General features: G+C 36.3%; 1 protein-coding gene and 1 long non-coding RNA gene across 6 annotated transcripts in view; one reads left to right on the top strand and one right to left on the bottom strand.

The window, feature by feature from the left end:
- LOC104143044 (uncharacterized) overlaps positions 1–15,265 on the top strand; it is a 109,862-nt gene that overhangs the window by 88,165 nt on the left and 6,432 nt on the right. For all 3 annotated transcript variants that reach the window (XR_693831.2, XR_693830.2, XR_011141085.1), the window contains one exon: positions 3,613–3,782. This is a non-coding gene — a long non-coding RNA (uncharacterized lncRNA). The remainder of the gene's footprint in view (positions 1–3,612; positions 3,783–15,265) is intronic.
- Positions 8,541–15,265, bottom strand: part of ADGRA3 (adhesion G protein-coupled receptor A3) — a 59,552-nt gene continuing 52,827 nt past the window's right edge. For all 3 annotated transcript variants that reach the window (XM_068943277.1, XM_068943278.1, XM_009673438.2), the window contains 3 exons: positions 14,068–14,213; positions 10,351–10,446; positions 8,541–10,118 (listed from right to left, as the gene is read on the bottom strand). In XM_068943277.1, the coding sequence (XP_068799378.1) occupies positions 8,876–10,118; positions 10,351–10,446; positions 14,068–14,213 (1,485 nt within the window). In that variant the 3' untranslated portion in view covers positions 8,541–8,875. The remainder of the gene's footprint in view (positions 10,119–10,350; positions 10,447–14,067; positions 14,214–15,265) is intronic.

Below are 15,265 nucleotides of genomic sequence, written 5' to 3'. Positions count from 1 at the left end.
AAAGATGACATTTGCTTAAAAGCAGACTATCTAAGGAAATTAACTGAAAGATTAATAGGCAGGTTGCCTAAGATTGCCTCTAGGCAATCTTTTGAATTTCTGATGCAGACTAATAATGATATCATGCGTTACTGTTACCACAGAGTTTATTATCTTTACATAGGTGAACTGTTGTTGTCTCATAAAAGAAATCCCATAGCTTTGCAGAAATATGCCATCTCCATTTTAATTTCAATAACGAACAAAATTTTATTAAAAGCAGCCTGATTAAGTAAAATCTTTGTGCAGCAAAAGTCAGAATTCTTGGGAGAAAGGGGAAGCTGAGCTTGGGGTGAGTTTTTTGCTCATTAAGGTACACATCTTTAAAAGAAAAAAAAACAACATTTCAGTATTTTAGGAGAATTAGATGGATTCTGTTAAAAAAAGAAAGATGCTTGACATATGTATCGGACAAGCTGAGCTACTAACTTGCTGAGTTAACAGCTGCGACCTGTAAACTTTGTAGGAGGAGAGGGGAAAAAAAAACCCCAAAACAGAACAGGTGCCTATTCAAGTTGAGTATAAACCATTTGGTAGCAGGGACAAAATAACCCCAGTCCTAGGATTATGGCAATTACACTGTTCTACGATAAGATGTTTTGGGAACACAACTCACCGTTCTGATAGCTTCAGTCACTAATTGCTCTAGTATTTCTAACATGTATCTTCATTCTAAGTAATTCTGTAGTGACGTTTCTGAGCCCGCTTGCTCATTCTCAGACAAAAGCTTCAAAAGTAGGCCAGTAGGGGACTGAATTAGCACCATCAGATTTCAGTAATTAAAATCGAGTATTATCAGCATAATTTTAGACTCTGAACAATGACAGCACCAGAACACAAGCAGTAGCTTCACCTTCGCCGCAGTGAACGTTTTTACCTATTAAGCAGTATTTGAATTTTGCTCTGGCTCCTTTTGAGAACTGTCTCAGAAATCAGTTTAGTTTCCATGTGCACAGAGGTTTTTCACTTCTTTTCCAGTTTGGGGCTTTTTTAACTCAATGTGTGCAAAAAAAAAAAAAAAAAAAAAAAAAAAACCACACACACCTGTTCCTGTCCCCTTTATCAGAAATATTGGACAGGTGCTAGGAAAGTCATCTCAGATGCCTCTTGAGCTTTTCTTTATTCATAAGGTTACTTAGTTCATTCCAAAATTAATGATCAAGTCATAAGCTGTCTTTATTTTTTCCTGATTTCAGGGACAGCAAAGATGAGGTGGCAAAGGTAAAGGGAAAAATCACCCTGATTTAGCAGATACCTTTAATTAATGAACCTTGCCAGGTAGTCAGCGTTGAATCATTTGATGAAAACAGTTTATGTAAAAGAAAGATCAGAAAAATCTCAACAGCAAAACACTTCAGTCAAAGAGACAGACAGAGTTCACTTTTATTCTTAGCTGGTTGCTCAAAGGTAACAGGAAAACTACTGAGCAATGTAATTTAGTGAAGAGCTGATACCATCTATTCCACATGCAATTACACACATGCACCTTACTTCATTTTCAGTTGAATGATTCAGCTCTCCAAAACTGACAACATAAAATTGTTTTAACTTAACCAGATGCTTATTACACAGGCTAGCACAATCTAAGGAGTCACTGCCAGGGGTGTGTTGTTCTAGTGGTGATGGGTCCCATGTCCAGATTATCTTTAAATTGAGAAGTACTAGCCAACTGTATACATGACTATCATGTCATCATTTTAGGATAATCTGCTGGGTTGTTCATTATCCATAGTAGGAAGAAACAAAGTATCACTAATTGTTTGGTACTCAAATCTTGAGACTGTAAGTCCTGAGAATAGTTATTTATCTACTACCATATTTAATAAAAATGGCCTTTTAACTATCTTGTTCTCACATCAATTTTTTGCCTCTGAAAATACTAACTGCCTTGTAGTTATCACTCAGTGATTAGACCTCAAATAGTTTTACTTGAAAACTCATCATAGTAGTATGCCTTTAGCCCGTCGTGCTAAGTGTTCTGTGACAACTGAAAGGAAAGTTCATGTATTATTGCTCCTTCGAGAGCCAGAAGTTGCATATCTAGCACCTCTGAAAATAAGGCTGTTAATGATTAGATGCACAGTGCACCGGAGTATTTATTCTGGTTTTAAGTATCACCTTGTTCAGCACTTCTGCATGCTATAAGGAACCCCACTTCTTCTAGAGTTGTTCTTACAGAAGTTTCCATTTCACCAATGGTGTCCAGTAGAAGCATCATCAGCTGTTAGAGGCCAAGCAAGTTAAGTCCCTCCAAACTGCTTGTTCCTCAGAGCCAGCCTCTGATGCAGAAGAGCTGCTCACTTGCAACTTACATGGAGTTGCTGCAGACAGCGCAGAAAGTTGCTTTCTAGCTTAATGACACACAAGCCGGGGGAGGGGGGGGCGCGCGCTGAAGGATAACACAGCAGACAAGTCAGTCACACCAGTCGCTTTTAAGCCTTAGTCCTCCACTTCCAAGTAAAAACTAAAAGCTAAATTCAGGATTTTTCTTAAAAATGTTGTCTTTTTGAATCTTTACTGATTTTATGTAAAGTATTTTCTCTGAAACTAATCTATATATACACTTAAATGCCCATATATTTGTTATTTTAATACTATTTTCTTTCATTCAAGCAAGTTAAATTACTATTGGACATGAGGTAGGTAGCAACATCTTATTGAAAAATAAGTACAAAGAATATACTCAGCTTCTAGTACAGTTAGCAGTAGCATAATGCAAATTTTCTCAGTAATTTGATCTCAATTTAATCTTAAGTCTTGCCTCATCTATTTCACTATACAGGTCAAAATATAAAATTGTTAAAACTGAGTAAATGCTAAATTGAGAGAAGATGCAGTCTTCAACTATGCACTTCATTTGTCTACACAGATTATATATTTTGTAATTTTTTTTTTTTAAATATTCAAGGAACTCCACCTCCATTGCAGATTGCTGCAGTAAATAAAACAGGAACATAAGCAAATCTTCACAAGCCTGAAGTTAAAGATGTAAATGTCAACACTGCTCTGCTGAGCTTTTTTTTTTTTTAATGATTATTTTTCAAATCAAACCCCTCAGTTTATACCTTCTACATAAAGCAAGGGAATTACTTCCCCTAGATTAAGTGCCACATGTCCACTCTTCAGCTACCAAAATCCCTAGTGGTCATAGGTTCTGTAAGGCAGACAGCTAAGCATAGCAGGGTGGGGCGGAAAACAAACACACAGAGGGACTATAGGAATGCTTTTCTATTCAGTGTGTCTGCATGTGTGCACGTAATCATATTTAAAATGATATAAATTTGAATGAATGCAGTGCTGTAGCGCTAAATCACTTGAACTCGTTACTAAATTTGCCCTATGCTTTGATTTGAGATTTTTATTATACTGAAAGCATGTGCATACTTAGCACTAAATACAAGACAGGAACATATAGCTTCTATTTGGAAACACAGTAAGGGTTCCATAAAAAAAAATTTAAACTAAAGTCACACATGTATGTACTCAACTGGTTGAAAAGCACAATCATGTTCAAAAAGCTTTATCTCTCCTTCTGCGCTGAAATTTTAGCTGCTGTTATTTGCCTTTGCAAAGCTGTCCTCCCCTTGACTCAGGATTTGGTCTATGACTGCTGATAAGCCGCAACCGTAATCAGAGAAGCCTGATTAAGATCACCAGTTTGGCAAGAAATGAAAGACTTTACATCTGGTATTTGCAGATAGAACCTGGCAGAGCTGGCTTCCTCAAGTCCATACTGAAAGACAGTAGGTACTGTTGTTTATTATCCGCTTGTATAGAGGTGAGTTTCAGGTGTGAGGTGGTATTGGTGGACTAGTTTTACAGAGATGAATGTTTATCATACTCACAAGCTTGCCAACCTAATCAAAGTTAAATCTTCCAGATAAAACAATTTTTATATCTATATACATAGATGTCACCCTTCATCTACTCCTACATTTTTCCAAATATCTATATTTGACATCTTTAGAACCAGAGACGGTATAAACCAAATCCAGACTACCAACAAACTCTCATAACACAATGAGTCCCTCTTTTTGAAGCAGGGTTAAAAACTCTTCACATCTGTGAAGAATTGTGAAAGCGTCTTTCACATTTTACATCTGAACCTTGATCTGGAAGGCAATAGTATTTCTCAGTGGTGTCCACACTATTAGTCTAGGTAAGATCTAGGAATTGTGACTAAAAGGAAAAACGGACCAAACTGATTTCTCAGTTTGCTCAGGGTTGTTAAAGGCAGGTAATACAATACACAAGACAAAGAGGTGTCTTGCACAAGCAGCACACCATTAGCACAGAACTGGTCAAAATGGAATATGCAATTCTTAAAGTAAAAATGGAAGAACTCCACTAACATTGTTTTTCCTTCTGAACACTTGAAATATTTCTTAACTCATAGAAATTCAATTTTAAAACTAGTAATTAATGGTTATAGTGCTTTGATAACATATTCATATACATTACTTATGAGTAAGCAGTTATACTGTGAACTCTTTCTTATTCAGGAATACCTTCATGCCTTAATCATACATCTAAGCAGTGATTGTTTGCAGGTGTGAATTTCCTATGTGAATGTTGAACAAAAGAAGGGATAAGTCCCTTTTGATAGTTTAACTTTTTGACTATGAAGGACACTACTCAAATGGTTGTCTATCTAATCAAAAGTGATTTTTATTTTCTAAGAGTTTTTTGTATGCATTCCCTCAGATTACAGTTAACAGCACTTTGACCAGATGTCTTACTGCTACCCAATACATGCCAGGATCAGCATGTATTATCCTCCAAAATGCTATTCTTAGTCCTGTAAGCATAAGGATGTCACAGTTGCTGGGGATATTTTCTCATCTGTTCCATTACAAATACCTGTTTTAGCTCTCGGAACTTGAAAGTCTCACAGCCAAATCGACAGTTCTCATGATCTGTATTATACCCCTACTCTTCTCTTGTTTCAAGTCAACTCCATTTTCTTAATAACTTTGAATTTTTTTCCACTTCTATCCCTCTCCTTAGTATCACCACTGAAACAATTTTAGCAGAAAACAAAATGTGTTCGTAATACATGTGTGACCCCTGCCTTTCAAAGCAAGGCTTGTCAGTCCATTATGAATGACTAAGTCCACTTTTACTTTTGTCACAATATGTCTAACACTGTTTACCTGCAGCAATTTCTAGTCTCTATCATTTTTATCAAAACAATTTTGTTTACTACAAAACAAAGCTGTCCCTGCCATCCTCCAGTCTGTATTATCTACTCTCTTTTATATATCTGATTAATGACTGCAGCCACTTTCTCATTGTCCCACTTCAATAGGCAAAAATGATTCTTTTTTTCTTCCATTGGAGTGACTTAAGTGTTTTTTCAAGCAAAATTTAATTAAACACTGAAAATAAGCTTGCTTTACACTATTAGGAAAGAACATATGAAGCCACCTAAAGATTTTCTTTCTAGTTCCAGTTTCCTTACAAGATGCTATAACTAATAACTTCACTTTTTCAGAGTCTAATAACCTGTCTTCCTTCTCCTTTACTTATGTGAATTCTTTCATTTAAGATTCTTCGTGAGAAAAACAAGAGATGAGAAAGTGCTCAATATTTGTCAAGCATATATCTGAAAATGACTTAAGTTTGTCATCCGCTGACCAAAAGCATTTGTTAGATTAAAAGTGAAGGGCAGCTATGTACATAGCTACCAGTGGGGTAAGTGTGCTTTTCTATTAGAGGGTGATGATTTAAGAAATAACATTTTCACAGTAAGAACAGCTACCAGTACCAAGCCTATTCATCAGCTTTTATCAGTCATTAGGTACTTAGTAAAGAATTTATTTTAATAACATCTCAGATCAAAGTTTATATAGATTTTTAGATATAAAACACACACTGCTGCAATCAGAACAAGCTAATCACTCTAACCCCATAAAAATTTAAGGGGCAACAAACTATGCTGAAACATTTTATGTATAGGGTTAAATTTAAAGGCACTTTTAAGAGTGGCTTTGTAAACTGGTAAAGGCTAAATATTTCACCTCCAGACTTGTGCAAAAGGAGCCAAGTGGTAAAAGCAAAAGGTAAGTAGATTCTGAAGGATAACCTGTTCTTATCCTAAATCACTGTGATGCCTTATTCATATAAAGAATAATCTGTCTATAGAATAGTTTGATTTTTTAATTATATTGAAGTTTAAATACATATGAGTGTGTGTGTGTTTGTGTTTATATATATATATATATATATATGCGCAAATGTGAGTGTGTGTACGTGTGCTAAAAATCATACCGAAAATATTCATTTCCTACAATGGCACCACACAGAAGATATCGTAAAATTGCTCCTACTAGAGATGCTATTTCCCAGTTAAAACTCAAGTACTGTTTTTTAAGGAAAAAAAACCACAAAAAGTACCTTTAACTTGTTCGTTAGCATTAGTACATATATTCATTATTGTAAACAAACCTGTACCGTATTTATGCCCAATTAAATATAATCTAAAAAAAAAACTAATTTTTAGGCTACAAACTACATATGAAGTAACCCCAATGATTACACTGCTGATAGTTGCGTACATGCACACAAATTCAGTTTAGAGAGATCAGTACTTCTCTTAACATATGCCTTTATATTTACTGTCTGCAATCTTCTTTCAATCAGACACTAAATTAAGAGACAGCGCTGCAGCATTTGGAATGGAACATTATTAAGTCACCAGTTTTGACTTTAGAGTTCAAAATGCATTTTACCATCAAGAGGAAAAAAAAACCCTGCACTGAACAACAACCCACATGCAGCTTTTTCAAAATTATAAAGCAGTAGGTTTTGAACAACTCACAGATAACTTAACATTTAAGTATTTTACACATATTTTAGATGTTTGGTTTAACCTCTTTTGGTAATATCTATAAATAACTTTTAGGGTCTGGCCGTACAGTAGCTATAAGGGCAGTTGCAAGCAAAAAGCTACCTCTCTAGAAGCTAGTAAAATAGATTAGCGATTGAAACTCACTCATATACTTGTCAAAGTATTGCTTTAAGAATTCTAAATGGTAACTACCCTCAAGAAGCAGAAATAGCACCCCAAATCCTAGTAACATACTCACTAGATGCACAAATCGACCCAACTTTTAGTAACACATTCCTACTCGAGAGCAGCACTAGTCCAGACTACCAAACCCACTGGGTAGAGGATGTTGTAAACCCGGCAAGCAATAATTACAAACACCAGAGTGAGTGCTCCTGCTGTAAATTACTGAAATGTAACTCAAGTAAGAATGTTAGACCAGTACTATATTCAGACAAATATTCTTAACTGTTACGTTCCCAACAGTGATAAACTTGAATTAGAAAACCAAGCCAGCAGTATAAACAGTCCAGGCCAATTTTTGCTCAAATTTAAAAGGTAACTGTTACTATAAACAGATAAAGTCACAAGCATCATTCTGCTACAGCCTCATATTTGTCACAGCAGCAAGATTCACAGTGTGCTCAAAATATGATCTTCTATACTGATATGCCAACAATTTAAATATAGAATACTATTACTTATGACTGAAAAAAAAATTATATAATTGTATTTTACATTGAATATTTTTACATTGACTAATTTTTGTAATTACATTGTAATTAAATGTAAATTATATTGTAAATTAAACTACAACGTGATTCTGTAACTTTTGAAATTTACACCATTGTAAAAGATCGTGCGTTTTAGCTATTTCTCTACCGTAGTGCTTAAAAGGCTTTCTATAATTGATAGCTTTATTAACATGACCCTTCTACCCAAAAGAAAACTTTGTTTGAACACAGATGTTGTATAATTTTGGAAGAGACTTACTTTTGAAATGAGCATATAGGTGAGTAAAAGTACGCCAGCAAACCAACAAGCTCTCTCAAAAGTCAGCTCCTCCAGTGACACTGAACTTAGACCCTGATTTTTGCATACGGATCATAAACTTTACAAGTGTTTAACACCTTACCCAAGTGTTTAACACCCAAGTGTTTAACACCTTACACAAGTGTTTAATACCTTACATCTATCAGGACAGCAGTGGTATCTTCCAGATGCATACTGACTGTCTTTGCAGACTAGCTCCTATTGCCTGCAAACACTAATAAACTTCTCTGATAAACTAAATGGTTAAGGCAAACAAAAAACCCCAAACCCCAGCCACTTAATTAGGAAGGCAAAATAAAAGACACTGCTTTCCAAAAACATTACCAGGTCATGGAAACTAAAACTCTGTGTAAGCATGCATTAAAATGAACCACAGACACTGAAAATATAGTTGATTTATGTAGCAGCTACAAAACAGCCTCATTTCAATCAAATTCTAGGACCAACGCAATTAATTGAGCAATTCACATTGTCCATTTCAGATACGAGGTACTTTCTTTAGCAACTAAAACTGTCACAATTTTCAGGCACTGAAGTAGTAAAATCAGGATGACATTAAGTAGAATAATCTTTAAAAAACAAAAAACAAACCCAAAAACAAACCAGTACAACATTGGACTGCTGGGGAAAGTACCATTTATTATACATTTAAATATAAATTTGAAATGTCTTGTGGACACATCTGCAGGGTTACAGGTAAGAGATAAAAATGTACAAAGTTATGTTCCACATCACTCAAAAGGTCTGATGCGTCAAAAAAAAAAGTATCATAAAATACCAAAAGTTCATCTCTGTAAGAACAGCAAAGATATGTATACAATCTTTTAAATGACAGATATCTTTGTTCCCTCCCTGCATTAAGTACCTAGAGTTTGTAAACAGTCTTTAAAAGTGTTAACAGCTTTAAGGAATGTGTAATCACAGTTCATATGGAATTGTCCCGTAATTAAAATATTACACAGTAGTTTCGTGTTTCCATAACCCAGTTCTAATATTACCAGTACTGTCTGCAGTGAGCAAAGGTCCATCCTGTCCACTGCTTTTAAGTGGTCCATTCTGAATGGCTAAATTTAAGCCATAAGATTTTTGCTGGTTTTCAAGTTCAACCACTATCGGTTTCCTCAGAATATCCTTTTTATTGTTGGTTGCTAGTGTTTTTTCAGTATTTCTGCCACTTTTTGGAAGTGTACTGCAAGCATCACTGCTATCTTGCTGGGACTGGTTGTACTGACGTTCTCTGTATGCTAGATAGGCCCTTCGGCTCCTTGAATGTCCTTCGCTGTTGCTCTGTCGACTTTTAGGTAAGCCATTTTGCACACTTCCTTCCACACTTGTGGGAACATCATATGCATATTCCCTCAATACTGCAAGCCTACTAGCACGATGTCCTTTGCTTCTATTTTTATGATGCCGACTTGAGTGTCCATTTGTCCGAAACTGCACCTCTAATGGAGCTACATGCATTTTGATATCATTATCCACTGAATGTTCAGTGAGACTGTTATCAAGCTGAGGACCTGTGTTCAATGGTAGAGAAGTGGGGTGGCACTGAGCTGCTGCAGCTTGTATATTAGTTAGTTTACAACCTTGTGAAGAATTTTTCAGGCTTGATGCACTTTTATTTGTGCAAGAAGATTCTGCACTACTGTTGGTACACTTAGGGGCCTCTCCATTGGTTGCACTGGAACTGGAGGGCTGAACATTTACTTGCACTGAATATGTACTCCTTCCAGGGCAGCAAGTTGTTATCCAAGCGTGTCTGACGTCTTCCCTATTAACACAATGATGTACCATAAGAAAGGCACTAAGGCTTAAACACGTTACCCCAAAAAAACAGCTACAAATCAGGTCCATGGGATAGTACAGGGAAACCGACAGGGCTCCGAAGATCCACAGAGCAACATACAAAAGCAAGGTTAGGCCCACTCCCAAAAGCTGGGCTTGAAAACTGTGCTCATTCTCCAAAGCAGATGTGGAAACTAGTGACACTGACAATGAATCTTGGTGAGCCAGTTCCCCCTGTTCATTTGTGGCCAGACGCTGCTGCTCCTCAACTGGTTCCTTAAGTTCATATTTGCGTTCAGGATGTCGTTTCAGTTGTATGAATATGCTAAGAAAATACATGCAGTTTATGAAAATTATAAAGCTAGCTGGTCCATAAAATGCTCCTAAGCTAGGCTCCCAAGTCATCCAGCAACTGGAGGGTGTAAAAGAAAGAAAAGAAAAAAAAAAATCAAAATGCATACCTTCTTACTAGTCACTTATGCTTTATCAGTTCATAGTGTACTTTCAAATGATTTTGACTGCATAACGTCATCCAGAAGAATTACAATTCAACTTTTTCCCCCCCCTACAATTGCAACCGATAGAACTATAAAAACCAAAATGATAAAACATTATTACAGAGCTCACAGTTATTCAGTACTTACTACGGTGCATTAGGTCTACTGCCATAATTTCGGATGTTTGCTGCTGCTGTTATTCCACAAACTATGACAGGGATTCCTCCTCCAATCAGGTAGAACCTGAAAAGCAAGGCCAGCATATCAGTGGCTGCTTAGTGGAAATAGATTTTATCCAGTCACCATGAAAGAAAGGAGAGGTTTCCAGGATTCTGGAGACATACACGTTCTTTAGGACAAAACAGGGTGAATCAGGTTTGGGCTCCAGTGAAACCAATTTTTCCAAGTTTCTCCTGCTATAGTTTTTCCTTCCCAAATGTAAGCTACCTTCCTCTCACAGCTGCTCACCTTCCTCCAAGGCACAAAACAGACAAGTTGCATACAGTTAGAAGAAGGAAGCAAAAGCCGGAACTCAAAAGTTATAAACTACCAGAAGAGACTATGGAAACTTAGAAGGAGAATAAATGGGATCTTTCTCGCTTCTGAACTTGTCTTACAGGATGGATGCCACTTACAGAAGACCACACGTAAGAACTCTAGTTATCTTCCAAGGACATTAATCTGGTAGCACATATCCATCCTGCTTCCCTGTGGCGGCGTTCATGAAGACTTTATGCCTTCACAGGGATGAAGACAGGACATATACTGCTAGAGAATCAAACCTTTCATTCAAATTTCTGTGAACTCATGTTGTTAGTGGCAGATCAATAATTACTGACAATCATTCAAATCAACAGCACTCTGTCCCCCATCTTAGGTTAAATCAGTCTAAATGCAGATCAGAACACTCAGCTGAAACTACTTTTGTGACATATGGATGAGCACTGTTTTGTCAACAACGCATACAAGAGACATCTGTTCCTTCAGTCGCAGACCTTTCCACCTCATTTCAGGCACTCACGTAAGTTACATCTTTCTTGGAAGTATAGGTACACTAAATCTTACGTAGTTGCTGAATCCTACAAGGATCAAATTCTGTCTTTGGTTTGTTCCATCTCATCATGCAACTATCAGGTGATGTGCCAGATGAAACAGATCTGTTCATAGAGCTCTAACTCCACATATCTTTCACTACAGGCTGCTAAATCACTGCCTTAAAGACGCAGCACTATTCCAACTTGAACAGCTAGTTGAAGCTGACTCTATATACAACAAATTATTATGGGGGGAGGGGAAGGTAGGAGAGGAGCAAAGCAATTTGCAGCTGTAGTTCAGTTTCCTTTACTGAAGGAACATGTTTACAACTGTCCTTTAATCATGCCAAGATATCAAGTACCGACACAGAAAAAAAGCATATGTGTATTGCTAAGTGTAGATCTTCAGCAATTCCTAAGAGCCTGAATTACAAAGCAAAACTATCATGGCTATAAGCTGTATGAACAGAATAACATCTAAAAATATATATGCAAAGTATGCTAGAAGATGCAGTAATATTAGGATTTAGAGGCAGAATGCTGTAAAAGCTAAAACTTTTACACGAGCTAGATCAAAAGAGAGAGAGAGAGAGAGAGAGAGAAAGAGAAAACAAACATAGGTACAAACAAGACATTAACAAGGTAACAGAAAAAAAGATAATTTTAATAATGAAATTGTGTTTTTAAGTAGTATGTTCACCTAGCATCTGTATTACAATATTTTGGTTTACATGAAGTATTCCATGACTGAAATCTTCAGTAAAGTTCTTTTAAAAGCAGTTCTTTGCTTTTATGCATAAAATTTTGAAATTGTTTCCTTTGTCTTGCCTGAAGTCTGCTGAACAAAACATCATTTCTGCATGACAAAAACTCCATTCCATTCTTGTAATTGACACTTAGGGACCTCAGTTATTTTCACACCCTCTTGCCTGGCATGTCAATGCAATATACTTGACAAAGTTCTTCACAGCTAAAAAAAATTTCCAACCATTGCAAGCGTTGCAGTATCTTCTCAACACTGGCTAATGCGAGCCACATCAAGTCTCCCCTCTACTGCCTACAGTGAGTGGCCTTCTGTAGAATACCAAATCAATTTCAAAGTCTGTCATTTTCCTTCTTGTTCATGACCCGTGACGGGGTCACAGAAACACACAGAATGCAGACCACGATTGACAAAATTGTCTTACACTCAGTGAATTTTCCAAAATAAGGATTAAAGCTCATCTGTGCTAAAGGGAAATGAAGTATGACTAGCAAAGTGAGGGGGGAAAAAAACATATCTACATACATCTATCAGTTTATCTTTTGTCCTTTCCAGACTTAAAAAGGAAAGAGTCCCTTCGAAAGGCATATCGGCGCAGGGGGGCAATATACAGACAACGTGGAGGCAAACAGTCAATGGGTTGTTTTATCTCTTTCTATTCAAGAAATTGGTGACCTCAAAATAGTAGGTGACAAGCTCCAAACAAACATAAATTTTGCTTAAAACTCCTTTACCATGGCAATAGTAGATAGGATTGTTTTTTCCCATTTAATTACTTTTTAAACATACATTGTTTTTAAAAAAAAATCTTCCATGGCTGTTATGTGCAAAAACATCACACATCTGACTGAGAAAGTCCCCTATCTGAAAGAATTTGGATACTGCAAGAAAATTCTTGGGTACACTTTCTCTGTCCTTATACTTCTCCATGAAGCTAGAGCTACTGCCATTTTTACAGATGAGGTGCTCAAATCTGAAGTGGTATGTACGTATTTATGTTCACTCAGAGCTAACCCTGTGAGGCTGGTAATTTTATATTTTTTCCAAAGCAAGAGCTCTACTATAGATAGTAAAGAAAGGGGGGTGAGGAGGAAATCAAAAAACAGATATTGAAAAGGCTACTCAGAACACTGCTGAAAGGCACACAGTTGGGGATGGACACGATATCCTACACCAAACAGATTTACTTTCTCTTAAAAGGAAAATAAATAAAAGTTAAAAAGCAGCAAAGGGGGCACTTAACTGGTCAAGTATTAACCTTCTACCTTCTGACTGGTGTATTAAGTGTTTCTTCATTCTTGTTCATAATGCTGCAAAATTTTAGTTTCAATATTAAGAAAAGGCATTTCTGGTTTTCTGTCTCTGTACTTCAGAAACAGTTTTTAAAATGTTTGCCTGTATCTCTAATCAAAGTTAATCAACTTCTGCCACCTCGTGGAGAATTCCAGGCTGGCAGGTTTTAATTACTGTCTGAAGTAGGATAAATGAACAGAATCTGTCAAGGTTTACTATTTAAACTATTTCACATAGAGAGAAGATTCACAGATAATTAGCTCCCCTTATCTCAATGATTTTAGAAACAGATTCTTGAGAAATGCTTTACAGAGAATACTATTTTCTCTTTGATAATGCCTGGTATTTTTCCATTCATTGTAAAGAGTCTTTTGAAAAAAAAAAAATTAAACTTGATTACAGTGCTTGTTATTTCTGTGTTAAAACAGTTCTCCACATTGTTTCCCCTATGATAATTTAATGGGAAGTACTGCTATCTATAATCCTAATCAAAGCGCCAGTGGTGACACTGAAACACTACCCATTTCTTAATTTACAAACCAGGAATACAACATTAGAATAGTAATATGCTAAGATCAACCAACCTTGGGCTCATCCACATTAACATAATGCTGAGGATCAAAAAAATCCAAAGTCAACTTTAGGAACCTGAAAGAAATCTATGTATGAATCTATCAATGAAAAGCAATTGCTGCAGAACAATACTGTTACATCTTCTGGTCAGAATATGGGCGTAGCAACCTAGGAAATAGAGAGTTACAGAAAGAGATTCACCTGAGCATTGGTCTGGGTGGAGGAGGTGGCTCATCAGGATCTTGACATCTTTTTGCTTTTTTAGTTACTTGCTTGTAAATATTACGAGACGTCACACCTAGCCACAGTACTGTGGCAAGAGTGGAATAATGGAGAATTATCCCAACCTTTAAAAAAAAGAAAAAATGAAAGAAAAACTCAAACATTTCTATTTTACCAAGTTACAAAAATAGTCATAAAACAAATGACTGGCCCCAAAAACTGAATTTCTGAAGGCTCACAGTTTCAGAAAAGAAAATAATCCCTCTCATTTCAGTATGACTGTTCTCAATACCAAGCCAACATGGTTTTTAAAAAAGGTAAAGTGTGCTACATGAACACATCTTCATACTAGCTGAGGAAAAGCTACATGCTGTAGTTGCTACTGGCAGAAGAAAAACTTAGTAACCCAGGAGATTTGTCGTGCAACACAACATTCTTAAGATTACAGATCAAATACACACTTTAGGAAACTTTATTTCATGAAAAACAGATTTAGCTTTAACACATCTTGTGTTATAGTTCAATATTTAAATCAAAAAGTAAGAGAATTGCAAATTAACATTATCCTGACTAAACTACATACCTCGAGCCAAAATGTAGACCGCAAATATGTTCATCAGTGATTTCAACACAATGCTAAAAAAAGCACCATTCTTGGGTACTTAACCAACCCAAGCACTAATTCAAAGTCTGTCTCTTAAGCAAATGGTAGTTTGACAGATCTTTCTGCGTTTTAATCTGCACTATTTTATAAACAGAAGTTCCTTGGGTTTTGTTGATGAAAAAATTGGGTGTCCTGTATTTCCTTAATTAAAAGCAAGCACCGAGATGAAGAGACAGCAAGAAAGTATGTTTCATACATCCCTTAAGTGACTGCACATGCCTGCATGGAAGAGGGGACACCGCAGTTTGTCTGATGACTGGAGACGTTTCCCTGTAAATTTCAAACACTAGTAAAGCACAACTCTTAAAAGCAACAACCACCAAGAGATATACCCATCCAAGTCATAGAATTTCTCTTGGAGGATTACTGCCTCTACTTTTCAAGAAAATATTACAGTTTTGTCAAATTATTCCTCCATTTCTGTATCTATCTATCTAGCTGTCTATCTCAGCATATATGCACCATCATTCAGAGCTTTCTATCCTAGCAAAAAAATCTGGGATGTGTCTTGTT

The sequence above is a fragment of the Struthio camelus genome, chromosome 4 (genome assembly GCF_040807025.1).
Source record: "Struthio camelus isolate bStrCam1 chromosome 4, bStrCam1.hap1, whole genome shotgun sequence".
In the NCBI taxonomy this organism is placed as follows: Eukaryota; Metazoa; Chordata; class Aves; order Struthioniformes; family Struthionidae; genus Struthio; species Struthio camelus.
The sequence above is the reverse complement of the archived record's forward strand: the minus strand, read 5'-3'. Positions and strand labels throughout refer to the sequence as shown.